Source organism: Protomyctophum bolini (assembly GCF_963924005.1).
Source record: "Protomyctophum bolini genome assembly, chromosome: 2".
Classification (NCBI taxonomy): Eukaryota; Metazoa; Chordata; class Actinopteri; order Myctophiformes; family Myctophidae; genus Protomyctophum; species Protomyctophum bolini.
In genome coordinates this window covers 35945760-35966500 of record NC_137863.1, presented here as the reverse complement: position 1 = coordinate 35966500, position 20741 = coordinate 35945760, and the positions used below count along the sequence as shown (strand labels likewise).

The 20741-nt window shown below is 42.5% G+C and overlaps 1 protein-coding gene across 5 annotated transcripts in view; it reads right to left on the bottom strand.

Annotated features, from left to right (window-relative positions):
- The window catches only part of arhgef10la (Rho guanine nucleotide exchange factor (GEF) 10-like a), a 154764-nt gene that overhangs the window by 81100 nt on the left and 52923 nt on the right, over positions 1-20741 (bottom strand). For all 5 annotated transcript variants that reach the window (XM_080780426.1, XM_080780425.1, XM_080780424.1 and 2 more), the window contains one exon: positions 20475-20602. In XM_080780426.1, coding sequence (XP_080636552.1) covers positions 20475-20602 — 128 coding nt within the window. The remainder of the gene's footprint in view (positions 1-20474; positions 20603-20741) is intronic.

Genomic DNA, 20741 nt, shown 5'->3' with positions numbered 1-20741 from the left:
AAACAAATTGCAACAAAAGGTTTCTCAACTTTTTTTTGTAGTATTAGGTGTCCTTAATAACATACTAAAAGTTTACCAAAGTTTGACCACCCGAAAGGTGTTATTTTCAAGATGGCCGCCGCCAGTTCTTAAAATACCATTCAAGGCAGGCACCTACTGTAGGCTGGTAATGCAGCCTGACCGCGTGTCGTGGGTTCGAGTCCCGAGCCGTCGGCCTTCCCCCCATCTCTCTCCCCCTTTCCTGTCTAATTACTGTACCATATCAATAATACTGTACCATATCAATAAAGGCAAACACGCCAAAAATAATATCTTTAAAAAAGTTTAGAGATAAGCACTGACATACTGACAACTTTAGTTTTTTTCAACCAAGGTTCATGTTTTAGGTTATTAGAGAAAGTAAATGATTTGCTGCTTTCTTTCGTTTTAGTGATTTGAGCTATTTTTGACAGGGGGGGGGGGGGGGGGCAGGGGCATTCGAACATGCAGGGGCTAAACATTACTATTTACAAAATTGTATAGAGATTTTTTTTAATTATTTACTATAGTCCTACTAGACCCCATAAAATGTAATCTGGCCACAAAAGATCATGGGATCTGTTGAATGTGATTTTCTTTTTGTTCGAATTCCCCTGCCCCTCTGTCAAAAATAGCTAAAATCGCTATAACGAAAGAAAGCAGCAAATTAAAACAAAATGAACACTCATCTTTTACTTTCTCCCTGGGTGCAGAGGGAAAACAGTAGGGGAGCGAGTCTAAGTACTTAATTGGCCGTGGTTCAATGAAGTATAGGGTTTAAGTGGTTAAAAAGTGGTACTGTATGTTAAACCAAGGTCTAGCATACGCCTATTAATAGTCCATTATATGTGCAAGACATTTTCATAACATACAGTGGAAGCCAATAAGCCATTACAAGACGGCACAAGGAGGATTTATCTCTTTTCCCTCCTGTATAGCTGCAACCAAGGATTAACTCCATCATTTAAAGAGCATACTCATATAAGTCTAAAAATCCCCCACTGAACAGCCTCATTTTAAATGTTTTTCTTTAGAGGTCGATTTACCAACAACTTTTCTCTGCACAACAAAATCGAAATGAAAAGAAATCTAGTTGTACCCACTGTCAAAGCTCCCTGCAAGAGCCATTTATCCCTTGTACTTATTTTGGGTACAATACATTTGTAATACATTTTTGTACAGCTGGGTGCATGTAATGGGCTGCATTTATTTAAGGTTATTAGGCTTGTGTCCACAATATCTTGCTCTGTCTTTTTGTTTTTCATATATAAAAATATGAATGTCTAGAGCACTTCCAAAGCAGAAGGAGTGCATATTGTTGTTCGGTTTTATCATTGCGTCATCTGCCATCTACATTTCAGCAAGGCAATTCAAAGTGAAATGCAAAAAACATTAATAGCATTAAAGCTTCCCTATGTAACCTTTTACTCACTATATAAAAACAAACAAAACATACAAAACATATATTACAACATATTTTGATTGTCCATGAATATATTCTTGTTCTTTCACATTGTTATAGGGCTGTCCCGGTCAGATCGGGTGATCGGAAATCGGGGCCGATCACGTCATTTTTAAATGATCGGAATCGGATCGGGAGCCAAACGGCGTGATCGGGACATCCCTAGTATCAACATTATATCCATATCATGATATTAGACGGAAATTGTCTGTGATGTGGGATATTGTACTATTGTGATATGGCATAAACGTGTTCTATAAAATATAAATACCGGATCGGGAAAAATCTGTATCGGCAGATGCTCAAAATCAAATATTCGGAATCAGATCGGGAGCAAGAAAACGTCACCGGGACATCCCTACAGCCTACATGATCTCGCTTTTTTGTAATAGTTTATTTTAAACCAAAAATACTCTCTCACACACTTCTGCCAGTGTGCCAGTGATCACCCTTTGTGCCAATGTTGGCACTAGTGCCTAACTCTGTGTATACTGTAGCATATTATGTCCCAAATTAAAATGTTCAATTTGAAAGCAATAAATCACACACGTTTCCCCAACGTTATAGATTCATGGGGGTCCTGGCAAGGGACTTTCCTGCATTACTATGTCCAGCAGATCCACAAGCTCACGACGCTTCACATCGTGAGGTGTTGTAGGCTTGCTATGTTTTAAATTTTGTGTGGTTAAGTAGCTCAGTGCATGGTTACGTGGTTAATAAGCAGGCAGTTAACCGGTCAGTCTATGGCCAACTACAACTGTAACTATGAATGGTTTTCAGTGCAGTCATCGTGAGGATGTTAAGATGCAGCACTGCAAATGGTGGTGGGGTGTGGTGGACATGAAGATTCATAGAATTGATAGTTACCCATGTATCAGGGGACAGGCATATCTCCTCTTTCAGTTTTATTAGAACTGCAGCACAAGGAGGATGACTGACACTTCCTGGGGTATCGTTTTAATGCAAGAAAGCAACTCTCAATAACAGTGTCTCGGTCGCGTGGTACAAGCCCTTGCTCTAATGGGATTCTGACACGGCGGAAGAGAAAGATGGCAAGAGGAACAAAGGGAGCGGAAAAAGGTTGAGACCTCTGTCAGACACTCACATGAGGCACGCGGGGAAGAGCGTTCCATGGTCAGACGTCATTTGAAAGTAATGCAGTTTGAGAAAGGTGAGAGAAAGGTGAGCAGCCTGAAAGTCTTGACCGAAACATTGACCGCTGCAAATTCATTTACCAATAAGGGGGAGAGGAGACGAGGAATTTGTGTGTGTGCGTGCGTGCGTGTGTGTGTGTGTATAAATGAGAGGCAGGGAGACCAAGAAAACATGAGATAGAGTGGGAGAGTGAGAGAGAAGAGAGAGAGAGAGAGAGAGAGAGAGAGACTACAGACAGAATGACAGGAGTGAAAATTCGAACTTCCTTGATGTGTTGAGAAAGTGGGGCCTTTACAATGAATGCAATTCATACCTTTCACCCCATAACTACAGCAAAACCAATTTGCTAGAGAGAGAGAATGGCGAGAAGGAACGGAAGGACGATGAGAATCAATACTCCATGCCCACATGGCTTCAAACATGCTAAACTGAACACAATCTCCACCACCCCACTTCAAACCCCACTGCTGATTGACAGCTACAGTGCCAGTGTAGCACACTGCCAAAATAGAGGAGAGGAGAGGAGAGGAGAGGAGAGGAGAGACAATGATTTACGGGCATGGGTCAACACTGAAGCACATGTGTGACACTAATGCACAAGGACGGGACAGCTGTGGGAGTGAGTACTGAACGATGGGCTTGTCACGCATCCTCCCATTCTACACTCTCCAGACACAGAGAGCAGTCGGAGAAACAGAGTCCTCTACAGTGCCCAGACGTTTAGTCTAGAATGATAGCGAGCCCTCTGCAGTGTCCAGGCGTTTAGTACTCTAGAACATCCCAATTGTATTGGTGATAATGGGGATTGGGGAGATGGAAATATGTCACGGTCAGAACTATAGACGATTACCGTTTTGGCAGAGGTTGGTTGACCAGGCCATGTGGGTTACCTGACTGACGTCCTTAAAGAGACCAGTAAAGGGGTTTAAGCCGGTTCACATCCTAGTAGTAAAAATGCTTACTGCCGGATCTAATCTACTGGCTAAAATCCTACTGTAGATATGAGCACTGATTGTGCAAATAATTCATTTGGCTGTTATAGGATATTTTTGTTGCCGCATGCAGTATATTGTGTGCACTCTGTGGTATTTGGGACGTGTGACTTGTGCGCGTAGTGAGACACCACGCGCAACGGGACACTGTCTGTGACAATTGACATCCTATGTACATTGTTATAACTCACATGACCATAGAGTGATGCCATATGTCGGACCAATCACACACACACACACACACACATGCGCACACACACACACACACACACACACACACACATACAATGCACGCACACACATGCACACACACACCCATTATATTCAGAACTATATAGGGACTATGCAAACAGCCATCTGGAGTCATATTCGAATTGTCATCTCATGGAAGTAAGCTGTCCAACTCTGTTTACTTTTGTTGAACTCAAATGTGACTCCTTAGCAACTAATAAAGATTCTTGCTGAGGAATATACAACGCATCCTGAGGACTTCTTCTTTTCAAACGATTCTACACTGTGACAGCTAACAACTGAAGTGCCCTTGACGGAGGCCCAAAATTCAAGCTCAGCAAACATTCTCTGGATCCACGCAAGAGAAGTTGAAAAACAACAGGGGAGATGGATGTCTGTTATGCCATCTTATGAGTCCTGGGTGATGGGTCTGTGACTCATCATCACACTCTCCAGACACAGGGAGCCGTCAGAAAGAGACATTGATCTGGTTTTGGAAGGAACTGGCATCTGAGAACTACTGCACAGTACAGTAGATATACAGTGTAGGGAGCGGTAGTCATAGACAGAGAAAAACTTTATTAAGGAACAATATTTAATTTGGCCTGCACAACTCAAGTTCCAGTGCGAAAGCAGTATTAACACACATGCTTTAACCCATTTAGGACTCTAAAAATGATTCTAAAAACGATTCTAAATCGAAGTTTTCTAAAAACCTTCAAATATGTATTAAAAAATTATATATAAAAATGTTTCTATATACTGTACATATAGGAACAACTACCCAAAAAAGCGTTCCCGCCCAGAGTGAGTATCTTTGTGATCTGCGTTGCCACAGTTACAACATCTGGACTTATGAGGATAAATCTGTATGAGGATGTCCTGTAATTACATTGTTGTAAACTGTGCTGCCATAAATACTACTTTTGAAGTGCACACGAAGAAAGGCCTTGATCCTCAAACTGGAAAAAAGGCCTTGATCCACAAACTGCACCAATGTCCATATTCCTCCATTGCATGATGATTGTATTGATTATGGGTTGATAACATTTGAAGCGGGTGTCAGCTGTTCTTATCAATGACGGACAATGGCGGAGAAAACCTCCTAATTCCACTTGAGCTGGATTTGGGTAAAGTGGTGATAATATAATAATTACACATGCAAGTATCTGACAATATACTGTATAAAGTTGCAATACCAACTTTGATGAGACATTATTGCTTTGTTTTAAATTTTGGATTTTGGAGTTAGCTGGTTTCTGCCCGACAGCAGAACTCTCGTCTCTTTCACTTTGATATGGATACTTAAAGTCGGAGGCTCAGAGCTTTAGTAGCTTTTTTATGCATTCTAACCTGGGGCGAGCTCCAAATTCAAATTTTGTATGGACGAAAACAAAAACAACAGCCTGCCTTCACTCAGCCACCTGATGTGCAGGAGTAAATCATCCGCATTTACATCAACTTCATACAGGAAGTCTCTGAGCAGGCGACGATGATGGGCAGAGGATGCCGTTTCATCACAGTATTCATCCCCTCAGCATACTCAGACTGGCACGCAGGACAGACTGATGGATGATAGTATGTTAATGTATGAGTCTATGAGATCAGCGTTGTCCCCTTTCATCCTACGCCACAGTTCCCCGCTCTACTTCAACCATGGCAGGGGCTCCATGGGTCTTTTCTGTTCTACTTTAGGGGACAGGTATACAGTACTGTATGTCCTTTCCCGTACCAACTTCTCACAAAGTTATTTTTAATATTTGTGGAAAAATCAAACTTAAAAGCTGGGTATTGTCAGCGACATTTGTAGACTCCTCAACAGCTACAGTAAGGCTCTGCATGGCACACTCTGAACAGCTGCTTCAAGCTGAGCTAGCACATCCTCCATCAATATTTCACTCTTTCTTTGTTGCTGTTGAAACCGATATAGGGATTTGCTTTACTGACAGACAGAACCAACGCTCGGTCAGGAGTGGACTCCGGTCGCGGTTTGTTAATTGCTGCCCTTTGAAGTAGATAGAACATTACATTTACTGTAAGATGTAGTTTGGCTCATCGCTTGACATAATTGAAATATTTCCTACACTGAGAAACACTTCTCACAGGACCAGTGCCAGACAAATTAAACGCATTTGTTATTTCCATTTTCCACCCAAGACATTTTAGATATTTGCTCTTGGCAGTGTGTTTGAGGTGCTGTAGATTTGTTGCTTGACAACTCTGTACCTCCTGTTTGCTTTTGGCTTTTCTTCCATGACTGTGAACATAACAGATATGCCGTTGCGCTGAACGCAGGGCATATTTGCTCTTAAGAGATAATGAAAAGTAATCAGTACACTGGATTAAATACAACAGCAAACAGAAACAACCACTGACTATATTCATATCCAGGCTTATCCAACACATTTCCTCATCTCCCACGTGCAGTATTCCATGCCATTTGCTAAACTTTACGCCGGTTCATCCGTTCCCCCAAAATATGGCCCACAGTGTTAAACAGAGTGTAAAATTGACTTAATTAATACTGAGGATTTGACTGTGTAGTATTCAGCTTGATTGCATTTGCACCTGCCTGGAAAACAGCACAGCTTAATTTCACTTTGTGTACATGTTTTGCATGTGGATTGATACTATGTAATGTAATGAATCTGATCAGTGATCTGGAAGGTTACTGGTCCTCAAACCAGATGGGGTTATCTAGGCAGGGAACATGAGTAATGTCCTGCCCTTTCTCAATAACTGTTATTGAGGTGCACATGAGCAAACAGCAGACTATTATTGGTTACTAGAACAGCTCCCAGGTGTGGCTGCATGTACTTGGCATCTCCCAGGTGTGGTTGCGTGTATGTACCTGTATGAATGTAAAGCAGAGCACTACTGGAGAAAGGCCATGCAAACACAGCAAACGCTCCCCGCATAAATATAAGGTATAATAAATAAAGCAAAGGCTGGAAGAACACAAGCATAGAGTTGGCCGTGCCTACTGTATGCAGTACAGGTACTACTGCACAAGGGCAGGATAGTGTAGATGTTGGGCTAAGGATGAAAGCACGCGCGGATCCATGTGCACACAAGCACATGAGCACACACAAACACAGCTGCGCAACTACTGTACAGCACACATATCACTTAATCCGATACTTAATGCAGTAGGGATCACACAGACGGGTCGGTTTCCGTAAATAAAGTATAGAATGCATAGTGCATGGCACCACACCATGCTTGAAATTATTCCCGCCATGCTTATCATATAACAATTAAATAAAAAGAATTAGGGGGGCTAGTGAATCATGGTGTGTGTGATGAGAGACTCCATGCAGTCACTTTCAGTAGTAGAGGCCTGCAGAGGGTAGCTGTGTGTGTCTGTGACTGTGCCCAGGTCGTTGATGCTCTTTCATGAAAAGTAATGCAACTTTTGCAATGTAGCCTAGTTAAATAAGAATTGTGAAAAAAGCTTGGGGGGAGATAAATCATAAAAATATAAATAAAAAGTCATTTGTCTGGAAAAAAATGCAAATGAGAGGAGAAGTTGCGATTCTTGCAAATTGAATTTGCTGCGGTTTCCTTTCACACTGCACTGTCATCCACAGCAATTGGGAACGCAGTAGGGAACTTCATCAATGTGTTCCATTCATAAACTACACAGTGAAATCTATGGTGTTAAAATAATACTTTGAGTAATAGTTAGGACGTAAAATTAGGGTAACGTGTGTTGGGGAATAGACGTATCTCTCTCTCACTAACTCACTCTTGTGTGCACACGCGTGCGCACACTGATCTTTTGGGCATGTGGAGGCACAGCGCAGACAGCAGCACAAAATTAATCCGACCTCCGTTTACAAGTTAATCGACTGGGAGTGGGAGTTCCCACTCCCTCCCCACACAGTGACAGCAGTGACAACACTCCATGTTTACACACAGACGGACCGAATATTCTGTACACTACAGTGTTTTTTATGTGTTTCCTTAAGCAATTGATCCATGTACTCGTCCTCATATTCCAATGAGGGCTTCAGTCTCCTACTCTCCTTATTTGCCCACGTCTATCCACGGTTAAACGGGACATCTTTGCACTGCGTGAAACGAATATCCCTTCTCCTTTTTTTTGGCGGAGTAGAATGCGGTACTTTGATGCGCATTAGGATTCGAATGAGGCTTCACACCTGCCAAACGAAGCACACTTTCCGACAATATGCAGCAGGATTAGTTTTAATCGCAGTAAAGGCGACCTTATTCTCAATAGACGTTAACGATCACCAATCAATGACCGTATTCCAAAGCTGGAGAGAGCGTCTTTGGACTATGCATGTTGGGGAGAGGGAGAGGGGGTGAGCAGCAGCATTGTTATAGAGACAGTATGAGTTTCCTTTTTAAGAGCCATGTTGCAAACTAGCAAGCAGTCTGTTACACGCACACACGCACGCATACTATATACTCTGAGAAGTGGAGCTGCATGCATGTGGATGTAAATATCCATTCATAGCTAAATGAAACTGTAACCAATTCAGACCTAACTCTATTGCTCTGCTTAATAAACAACATTACTAGTAACATTACACAACAAACCATAGTAATAGTATGACTGCTCTATAATTTGAAGCCTATCCTACAACCAAAAAATCACACCTCTGTGAAGTGAGGGGTGCTCTTATCATCGTACATCATAATATAAATTAATCTAATTATCTAATTAATTAATTCATCAAAAATGTTGGGCGCTCAGCCTTCGGCCGCACGGCAGAAGGTCCCCCCCATGCCCAGCACCATGCCAAAGCCTTTTCCTGCAGGAAACACTGCATGTACCCGGCAGACTTTTGTCTGTTGTAAATTGGCTATTTCCGTACTATACATACAGTATAGATATCTTCTGTGATCCTACAGTAGGTTGACATCATGCAAGGACCAACATTAAAATATGGGAGCTAAGCAAAGCTGGATTTATCTGTATGTGTGTGTCCGTCCGTATTATAGGACCTTTGACCCCTGTCTGAGTCGGACCTGTTGACCCTGCAGATGCTTGGCCCACCAACTGTGCTTGGCTCCAAGGCACAACACCCACACCCCCACACACACACCACACAGTCACTATGTAAAGGATAGATAGATAGATAGATAGATAGATAGATAGATAGATAGATAGATAGATAGATAGATAGATAGATAGATAGATAGATAGATAGATAGATAGATACGTCACAAAACCATGATGACCCTCTTTTAACAGGCTTTTATGGAATCAATCTTATCTCTTCAACCGTGTCATAACTTGGTAAGTGGTAACCTGTCTCTGGAGAGCAAAAGATATCTAAATCAAATTGTCAATTGGGGCAGTAATCTTCTACAGTAGTGGAGTCTCAACTCTATAACCCATCAACTCTATACTCCTCGCAGCTGCACCGTAAATTGAGCTCTATTTCTCTCAAGATGTTGGCATCCTTTCATTTACACAGTGCATTTCACCCTCTTCACCCTGGCAGCATACAGAAATTATTTTGTACCTGTAGCCAGTGTACTTCTGAACAAAGATAGTACAAGTAGATCTAAGCACCTCGCCCAGCAGGCATGGCATTTTAAGCTCAGAGTGAGCTAGTGTGTAAGTAAAAGCACTTGTCATGACCTTCTTCGTAGCGTGTTTTAACATATTTGCGTTGCTTTGATGTCTGGAACCTGTATTGTTGTGATGTCTTTGAACTGCACTGCTCATGTATCTCCCTCCTGTAAAACAAATGTATCCTCGGCACGAATAACGAACCTTGAACCTTTAATCTTGAACATTTCATTCAAATGTAAATGCCTTGGGAATAAGGATGTAGCAACAAACCCATGTTTCCTGAACCGCTGATCTATTGTCTGAAATAAAATAACCAAACAAAACCAGCAGACATACAGTAGCATATTTAAACATAATAAAAAATGAATGGAAAAAGTAAAAATCACAGCCCCCTCACGTATTAGAATGTTCTTCTAAACCAGTGGTTCCCAGACCTTTTTGGCCTCGCACCGCGTTACCTCCGGACCTACTGTAGCTGACGCACACCCTACATGGAAATATAAATTGCATAAGCTATATAGCGTCATATATTTCCTATTTATCTACATGCACATATATGAACCTAAATATGCCATATATATATGCAGGATAGGCTAATATGTTAATATATTTAAAATAAAACCATAGCATCACCATTAGCCTTTTCATGTCGCGCACCCCCTAGAAGGCTCTCCCGCACCACAGGGGGTGCGTGCACCACAGTTTGGGAACCACTGTTCTAAACTAAGGGTGAGGGGCAAGTAATTTGTCCATTACTTAGATTTTACTGTATTTCATGTGAAAGTGAAATATCCCTTTAAGTGGTTAAAGGATGTTAATATTGTTAATTTGTTCATGGTGAGCTGGAGCAAATGGCAGGGATAACAAACGTATTTGATAAAATGACAAATGCTGGACCACATCAAGGCAGCGGTGGCCGAACGGTTTGCGGAGCGGTCTTGATATCGGAAGTTCGCTAGTTCGTATCCCCGGACCGGCACGTTAAAATTACCACCGCTGAAGTGCCCTTGGACAAGGCATTGAACCTCTACCATGAAATGTTCTATGAGCAGGGCCTGGCTGTAAACAAGTTCTTGAGCTTAGTCCAGTTACCCTGGGTAAACATAGTACCGTTCCTTTCCTTTGGTCTCTCGGTTTACTATGTCGGTACTCTGTACTGTATAGTCTCTCCAGCAAAAATAGCTGAGGTTGTTAATGAAATACTGTCCCACATTGACTACCGTTGAGGCATCGAGTCAGGATTTTACCCACGTTCCCCAGTCTGTTTGCAGTGCAGAGGTTGTGATGTGCTGCCTGACTGCGGAGAGCAGTCCCGGCCCAGCGGAAGGGGGGAGCACGGCACAGGGGGTGCTGTGGATTCACTCTCTCACCCCGCAGTGCAAAGACAGCACATGGTGTTTATAGTTTATTAAGATCCCAATTAGCTGCCACACACGAAGTATCCACAACCGCTTGCCAGGGCTTCAGCTGCATGCATTTCGTGACCAGCCACATGTTTATAAGAATGTCCAAAGCATGTCAAATATTGACTGCATTAAATATGGCAGTTACGAAAGGCAAGATGTTTCAACTGTGTGCCGAACCTTCCATCTCCGTGTCACATTACGTGTATACTGGTGTGAGGACATAGTGAGCAGCTTGTACTATTTTCAGAATACGTCACTGCCATAGGACAAAAAGAGGTAGCAAAATTTGTGCTCAGTCTAAACTTACTTAAAACTTACTAAGCTTAAGCTAAGTAAGCTTACTAGGACTGAAAACGGGTGCAAAAGGCCAGCATGAAATTCCGTAACCAACAAAAAGTCTTGCACATTTTTAAACGGAGGCACATTAAATGCAAAAATAAGTCATTTTTCATGCATCTAAAGAGCCTCATTAGACAATGTATAAATGGTCCTTTGTTAAAGCCAGACTACAGGCTGTTACATAGCAGGTACAAAATGACTCTATAAGCATCGGCCACAATATGTTCCCCATTTCAAGCAGTATCACCATCTACAATCTGTTGCACATAGTGTACTGTAAATTGCTATATTAAATAAAAAGGGCCTGTATACACCAAGTTACGACTGTATTGTTGACCAGGAACTGTCAGGGATGTTAATTGTGAGCTTGTAGATCTGCTATTTTCACCTTATTTTTGAGCGGCGCTCGCCTGGGCGCATTCCTGGGGATCTGGATGTTCCACAGTTGCACCGCTCAGTTCACAAAGGTGTGATTTTTCTCCTTTTTCAAAGGAGTGTGTGTGTGTGTGTGTGTGTGTGTGTGTGTGTGTGCGCGCGCACGCACGCACATTCACTATCTGTGTGTAAGCTCATGTGTGTGTGCAGGCGGCCAATGACAGTTGAGTACTTTTGGCATTCCCTCAACGAACTTCATGACCTGGCGTGCTTTTTAATTGACATTGACAATGCCTTGATAATATAATAATTTGTGGAATTGATGCAATCTGTTCTCACAGGGTAGGGTGGGGTTGTTGTTATACAGTCAGTAAATAGCCTTGTAAAATAGCATTACCAACTCGACTAAGCAAAGAGAAATGGCAGCTCTTTGCAACACCTTACAAGGTCAATCAATCTGTAAAATTTCAAGAACTTGGAAAGTTTCTTCAAGTGCACTCACAAAAATATGCTGCAGAGTTACAGCCCAGTACCAGCCTCAGAAATCACTAATTAACTGCACCTTGGATGGAGCAACACACATATCCCAACATCAATTGTTCAGACTTGAGAGGAGACTGTGTGTGAATTCATGGCAGAATTGCAGCAAAGAAACCACCCCTGAAGGAGGCCGATGAGAATTAAGAGACTTGCTTGGTCCAACAAATATACAAGCATATTACAGTATGTCCCACACCACAAATTATACAATTACTATCATCCTTCCATAAATATACTCCCTGCTAGGGGCTTCTGTGTTAGTATGTACTAGCCCTTACCCGTTGTGAGATATTTGCCCCCCTCTTGTGGCCGTGGGGGGGGGTACTGCGCCCGGAGCGTTTTTAATTCACTAATAAATCTTGCATCCTTTGGTATTCTTCTCCTGATAAACTACACGGTTTGCACACATCTCACCATGCACAACGGCGACAGGTAGCCTGTCCAGACATGGACCGCTACTTTGCATTCATATTCATGTCATATTGACAGTACAATACCCATTTGTGCATTTTTTAATCCACTAATAAATTCATTATAAATCATTAATGTGTCAAATTGGAAAAAGGGCTCCATTAAGACCTCCATATAATTATGGTCCATGCCTGTGTGAAAAGTGGGAGTGATTGGGCCAGCCAATGTTGAGATAAAGCGCTGTCAGGGACATTCAGACAGACAGACAGACATTCGCTGAATTTTAGTATGATATGCTATAGAGTTTTATCCCAGCATTTGCCCAGACACCAAGACAGAACTGCTAGTCAAAGCAAAGACTGGCCAATAACAGTGTGTCCTCGACGGACATGTTTGCTTTTTAGACATTTCCACAAGAATTCAAAATATCAATTGATAGTGGTCCAGGCGCATACCACATAGAGGCTCTGTTCGAGTCCCATTCATGACGACCTTTGCTGCGTCTCTCCCCTTCTCTCTCTCCTTCTTTAGTGTCATTCTTCACTTGTATCCATCAATAAAGGCAGAAAAGCGCCAAAAGCGCAAAAAATAATAATATCAATTATTGTTGTGAAAATAGCAGATCTATAAGATCACAGCGGTGAAAATGTGATATGTGAGCTTGTAGATCGTCTATATTTGAAATAGCGTACTTTTAATGTAAAAAAAGTGTGCATCCCTGATGTTGTTCCCTATTATGCCAGAATAGGTGAACATAATGAGTTCATAGATTAGCTATTTTCACTGGATATTTGGTGGAAAAAAGGAGGGGACCCAGTACAGACCCCCTGAAGTATATATTGGATTTAAGTTGATAACCACTGGCTGCCACAGCGTTCTGCATTCTATGGTTGCCTTTAGTGGGAACATGATTTGTTTTTCAACAGGACGATGACACCTCCATGTTTTTTTATAAATATCTTATGAAGCTGGTTGAAAGAATGCCAAAAGGTGAGCAGGGGCTACCTTGGAAGAATAATATAAAATCTATATACTTTGTTGATCAAGGTCCGACCGGGGTCTACTGTTTTCCCTTTACAGCAAAAATCTTTGTTAAATATCCAATCTACAAGCTCACACCATTACTGTGATACTTGTAGATTGAATAGGAAGTGGGGTCCGGGGACCCCCAGGGGTACCTGAGGGAGTTCCAGGGGGGACCCATCTATTTTGTTCATGTTCATAAAGTGCTAAAGTGTTTAAAGCAGTGGTTCCCAAACTTTTTCATGTCAAGGACCCCCAAATTGACACTACTTAGTGTGGACCCCCATTTGAAAAGATATGCCAGGGACCCCCATAAGAGAAGACGTACACATTTAGACGTCTACATTTAGACGTCTGTATACATTTAAACGTCCGTATACATTTAGACGTCTACATTTAGACGTCTACATTTAGACGTATACATTTAGACAGTGTCCCCCCGAGTGCCTCCCCAGTGTCCCCCCGAGTGACTCCCCAATGCCTCCCCAGTGTGCCCCCCCCCCCCCCCCCCCCCGAGTGCCTTCCCAGTGCCTCCCCAGTGTGCCCCTGAGTGCCTCCCCAGTGCCTCCTCAGTGCCTGCCCAGTGTCCCCCCAGTGTCTCCAATAGCAATACAAGAGCAATAATACAAATTCATCTTAATGTATTAATCTTATTAATTAATTAATCAAATTAATTAATTAATCAAAATTGCGGCCTGTGCCCAGCACCATGCCAAAGCTTTTTCCTGCAGGAAACACTGCTTGTGGTTGTAAATATATTGTTATCCGTGTAGCGAGGATGAGGGGGTACCTGGAAAAATATCTACCCCAAAAGGGGTACCTGGTCCTAAAAAAGTTTGGGAACACCTGGAATAGGGGACCCTAGGGTTCATGTGGTTAAAAACAGGTTAGAAAGATGAGAGACAAGAAGACAGTAAAGGAGAGGCACATGGTGGACAATAAAGGAGAGGCGGATCATTGAGGTGGATCATTGAGGATTTGAATGTACAGATTTGTATGATAATACAGCCTTTATCATGATTTCTATAAGACTGCAGCAGTGCCTGCATCCGCACCAGGCACGCCAAGACCGCTCAGCTGGAAATAATTGCAATTTCATTGTTGTAAAACAAGAAATTCAATTTCTGTCGCATGCTAAAGAATATAAGGTCATTGTACAACCTGAAACGATGAGCCAAATTACCTTCATAAAACAACTAAACTGCATAACAGCTGTTGAAAGAGTGGAAGCACTGGACTGGATAAAAGTGCCTAGCTGTGTCTCCTCCCACTCTTCTCTCCCTTCTCCATTGAGGTCTCTATCTCCCCCTCTCCATTGACTGCTCTCTCCCTCTGCACTCTCCATTAGACTCTCCATTGATGCCACTCTCTCCCCTCTCCACTGACGCCTATCCCTCCGCTCTCCATTGATGCTTCTCTCTACCCTTCTCCATACCCTAGCCCCTTAGGCACCAGTGTGAAGTCAGAGAAAACATTGTGCTGGCTTCCGGGTAGTTTTATTACCCAATAGGGTATAGTCATGGTGGCCATTTTGAGGTGCCACAGATAGAAAACCCATCAATTTTTCCCCATACAGATTACCGAAAATATTTATATATAATTATAATATATAATTAATTTAAGCCTGGAACCAAGCCATCCAGGCTCCTTGTGAATCATAACCATAAAACATTTGATTCTGTGTTAAAATAAATAAAATGCCGTAATGATAACAGACTATATTTAATAAATACCCTTTTGCGGTTTTCAACTGCTATGCCCTGGCCTATAGTAATGCTCAGTGCAGATAATGTCAGCTATAGAGTGAATGTGTCCAAGTACTTTCCATAATTTGACCCACCAATATGGCTAGTTTCATTCTGCTCAGCCCTCCACAACAGATATGATTCTGTGGCTACAGAAAAAAAAAATGAATACAATAAAATAAAATAAAAGGGGGGACTATAATGCTTATTTTCAGCTATTGTATTTTCATTCTGGGTCCACAAAAATAAACTCTTCATTCATCATCTGGCTCTTTATGCACGTCTCACGTTCAGCCTTTAATTCTCTTTAAGGTCCCCCTCCCGAAAAGACCACTATTTCTTATTGGCCAGCCTAGCTCCTTTTGGATGGACGAGGTAACTCACCAGAGCCAGATGACCACATCCGGCACAAGTTGGCGTCAGCTCGTTTTGAAAGTAGAAAAAGCTTGGAAGCGTACGCACTGTAGCATTCAGAGCAGTCACAATTTTTTTACCTTTTTTTTTTTACTAACAATACTACATTATAATTTGTTTACCTCATTACTTACATTGCATAATGTTATATATGACAATAAGGCATAATAGTATAAATTTACACCAAGGGACATATTCAGAAGTGGTTAAATCTCCCTGCCAATGTGCTTTGCTAACACTGTTATCGCGGGAACTACAGTGAACAGGGGTGTTCCCTTGACGGGGGACCTCTCTTGTAAGCATGACATCTGGCTCCACTAAACATCTGACTAAGCAGATCGGCCCTGCAGGCCTGGCATGACAGCAGATGAGGACGCTGGGAGGTGTGTGTGTGTGTGTGTGTGTGTGTGTGTGTGTGTGTGTGTGTGTGTGTTTGTGTGGTGTGTGGTTCACTTCTCAAGCTGTCACTTTAGCATGGAACAGAGCCCTTTCACTGGATCCTGAGTGCCAGGCTCCCTGACGACTGTTGCCGCCCCCATTGGAGCCAAGCGATGTCTTCCTGTGGGGGAGGTGGATTGCACAGCCTCTCTCTTTTTCAGAAACACTCCCTCGCTCTGCACTCACACTGTCATCACATTCACCATCTCACGCAATCTTGTTGGCTCTCTCTCTCCTCTCTCTCTCTCTTTCCGCAGGACATTTCCTCGCTCTCTTTGGGTCTCCCTTTCCTGGTCTCTTTCTCTCTCTCTCTCTCTCCCCCCTCCCCCTCCCCACCATAATGGTCTCTCTCCCTCGGTATCCTGCCCTCATTATTATCTCAGCAGAGCTGTCTTTTCGTCTCTCACACACAATATCTTCCCTTCCCTCTCTGCTCTAGAGTGTGCGTGTGTACAGTATGTGTGTGTGTGTGTGTGTGTGTGTGTGTGTGTGTGTGTGTCTGTCTTTAGTATGGAGCAGAGCCCCTTCACTGGATCCTGAGTACCAGGCTCCCTGAGCGGTTGTCACGCACATGTCTGCATGACTCAGCTATAACCATAATAATAAGGAGTTCCCAATGCAGCTACGGCAAAATATGCAGTGTGTTGTCTAACCTCAATGTGCCGTCACGGCGTCTGGCGCGAACAAATCAGTCAGCTCCATATACAGTATGTGCACAAAAGGTGGCATGCCCATATATGGGCATCATGTATTTATATCAGAAATCTCCATGGAGCTGACTAAGGGACAAGGACTGACAGCTACAATGATCTGGTTGTCCAGAGCTGCAGATCCCACCGCTGTGCCCATATTATGGTCATGTATTGGACCGACCGACCGACTTCAAAAACAACGGCGAGGACTCGAGGCAGCCCGCCGTGGAATAGTTTGGATATCCAGTTGTCCAGAACCACCGGTCCAACCAATACGCCAATATATGGTTTCAATATTTGGGCGTAAAAGGGACACAGGTAGACAGAAACAGACAACAACATCTCCATACACAAACGAGTGTTTTTTCTGCCCCCTCATTGGCGGAACGCTCTGACAAAGCCCCCGACATTATGATTCAGACAAATAATGATCAGATCAGCGGTGCAATGTATTGTACTGGAGGTGCAAGGGCTGTGTAGCATGCACACACAAACACACACAGATTTTGTACGTGCATGTGTGTTTCTTTCTGTCATTCCCTCTTTCTGAGCACAGCTGTGCTCTCTGTCCCCCCCCCCCCTTCTCCTGGAGTCCTGGGTTTCATCCTCCACCTCCACAGAGTCACACAATGACTCTAACCTGACATAATGTTCTATCATTAAAAAAACATCTTCTCCATGTATGGGTACTAATGCTTCCTATGGGATGGAGGCATTTCTTTCTACACGCTCTCTGTCTCAGAGGTGGGACTCTCTCTCGAAAATGTGCCTCCAATGGCATAATCAGTGCTCATTTCAAACAATGTCAAACTTGTTTTCTCCTTTCACGGCGTGGCTCTACAAGAGTCTGGCTGTCTATAAGAGGGTCGGTCAGTCTGTGGCAGCGGTGGCCGAACGGTTAGCGGAGCGGTCTTGATACCGGAAGGTCGCCAGTTTGCATCCCCGGACCGGCGCGTTAAAATTACCACCGCTGAAGTGCCCTTGAGCAAGGCATTGAACCCCTACCATGAAATGTTCTATGAGCAGGGTGTGGCTGTAAACAAGTCCTTGGCTTAGTCCACTTCCCTGGGTAAACAAAGAACTTTGCTTTGCTGTCTGCCTGTTTGTCTGTCTGTGTGTCCGGAGCTAATCTCACGAGCCTCAGGACCAATCAGCACAAGATATGTTTCAATGTTGGGGTAGGTAGGTATGTATGTATGTATGTATGTATGTATGTATGTATTTGGTTAAAATGGGTGGGGTTTAAAAAGAGGCAAAAGCTTGCTCTGGTGCACTGGCCTAAAAGTGGGTCCTTAAAAACTGCTAAAACGTCTGTAATGTATGTATGTAGGTATGTATGTATGTATGTGTGTAGTATTTAAAAGGGGGGGCTTTTTAGTAAAAAGCCCAGCCCACAAAACCTTCATATATTTAAAACAAATCCAAAATAAGGTTACCAGTGAAGGGCAAAATGCCTATTCACTGGGGACTATGCAAGGCAGAGGCGTCCACCCCCCTGAGTCCAAGTTAAGCTAGACCGCATATGTATGTATGTATGTATGTATGTATGTACATACATACAACAATCCCATTCTATCGCTAACCTCATCATTTCAGGTCTGGAATGTGGAGTCCGATGGACCAGTGGACAGCGGAAACTCATGGAGCACAGATGGATTAAAAAATTACTAACTGTAACACCCACTGGTCTTAATGAAAGAAGTTGATTTTTATCTCTTTCTGTTCTTTTATCTGTCCCATCAATAAATGGTTTCCAGGCCTTGCTGTGAACTTTTATTCCTTTATGGTTTTAGGTGGTTTTATTACTGTCTATTTTTATATCCATTTTACCCTTGGGTTTTAGAAGACATTTCGGACATTGGTTTAGGTATGCGGTCTAGCTTAACTTGGACTCAGGGGGGTGGACGCCTCTGCCTTGCATAGTCCCCAGTGAATAGGCATTTTGCCCTTCACTGGTAACCTTATTTTGGATTTGTTTTAAATATAGGAAGGTTTTATGGGCTGGGCTTTTTACTAAAAAGCCCCCCCTTTTAAAATACTACACACATACATACATACCCACCTACATACATACATTTCAGACGTTTTAGCAGTTTTTAAGGACCCACTTTTAGGCCAGTGCACCAGAGCAAGCTTTTGCCTTTTTTTAAACCCCACCCATTTTAACCAAATACATAGTACATACAAATAATTGTGTTTAACGATTTCATTGCGATAATTGTGAGAGACTTAACGCTCACCAACATAACATACATTCAGTCGCACACTTAAGTTTGACAATACAAGGTAACTTTGCATTGACCCCCTGCTTATCCATCACAATACAAGGTAACTTTGCATTGACCCCCTGCCTATCCATCACAATACAAGGTAACTTTGCATTGACCCCCTGCCTATCCATCACTCCACTCTATGTCCACCAGAGCACAAAAAAAGAAAAGCACATTTTCTGCCTGTGAATAGAACTTGAGAAGTTACTTATCATCCATGAGGGATAAGTAGACCTGCACCCTGAATAACCTCCTTTGCAGATGCTGGTCCTTTATGCCATCTGAAGCATAATTTATACTCAGACCGAGTATAAATTAATCTTCTGTGTTACGTGGAGGGAATTGTGTGAGACACCAGCTCACGACACACACAGAATATTCTATTTTCGCTCTGTGGCAAGGTTTGCTAAGGGTCAAAAACAATAATTTGTCGTATGGCGGTATCCCGCACAAGAAAACTGTGAGCTTGTAGCAGTATTGATTTCGTTGACTAAAACTATGACAAAAAATGTTCGTCAACAATTGTTTTTCACAGACGAAAACAAAATAAAAACCAAGCTACTGTATGATGACTAATACCAAGACTCGAACAAATCAACTGAGGATTTAGACGACTAAAATTGTATCATATTTAATCGACTAAAATATGAATAAAACTAAATGAAATTTTCTACAAAAGACTAGATCTAAAACTAAACCAAAACTTGCTGTCAAAATCAATATTGGCTTCTAGATCAGTTATTTTCACCATGCGATGGAATATGAATTAGAATGCTATTCCAAGGATCAAGAAGTCACCATCGGCATCCTTCATCACAGTAACATGGGCTTGTGCAGGCACATTAAAATGTTTGTCACTAGCTATTATCTTTTAGTGCCCTATGTGACGGGTTGTTTTCAGAGTTATGGATGAGGCAATTTAATCAGCCAGCCGTTCTCTGGAGTTAACTCTGCAGCATAGCACACATGCACTCTGATCCTCATTTGTGAAACTTTTGAAATTCAATGAACTTAAGAGGACGACGTACAGAATATAACAGGAGCCACAGAAGGAGTTCCGCTTATTGCATTTATATCCTGCTTCAGAAAATTCTCTTCAAGGTTACACCGTGGAACTGAATTATAGTTTGGAAAAGTAAAGTAGAGTGGAACTTTAGTATGTCAACCTTCAACTTTCAATGCCGAGGCTACATGTTCTGAAAGGAGACAAAGGATTGATTTTTGTATTTAATTGGCTAACTAACAATGCCTCGGGGTCATTGAGATACGGTACAGCATTTCGTTCAGCTAGAATGTATTAAAAATGTGGGACCTCTACAAAAGGTTACATATGCCTTAGCTGGTGTTGTGGTTACAGATGTGCTAATGATTTTACGTAGTGCCCTGATGGTATATCTGAGACCACTACTCACTTGTCTGGCCTTCCAGGTACCTGAAGACGTAAGCGGCATTTGTTGGCACTCTGGATCTGGTCTTCTTTGATGCGGATTAGCCTCTGGAGAGCGAGACACCAGTCCTGGGCCACAGTGGTGTTCAGGTTCTACGACACAGTAAAAACATACACAGCAAGTAACATTACATACACATTTAATGTCCTTATACCTCAAAAGAGTAATGCCTGATTTACAGTATACTTGGTTGGGAGTTGTCACGCACCAGAAATCCACAACATGGCGCAT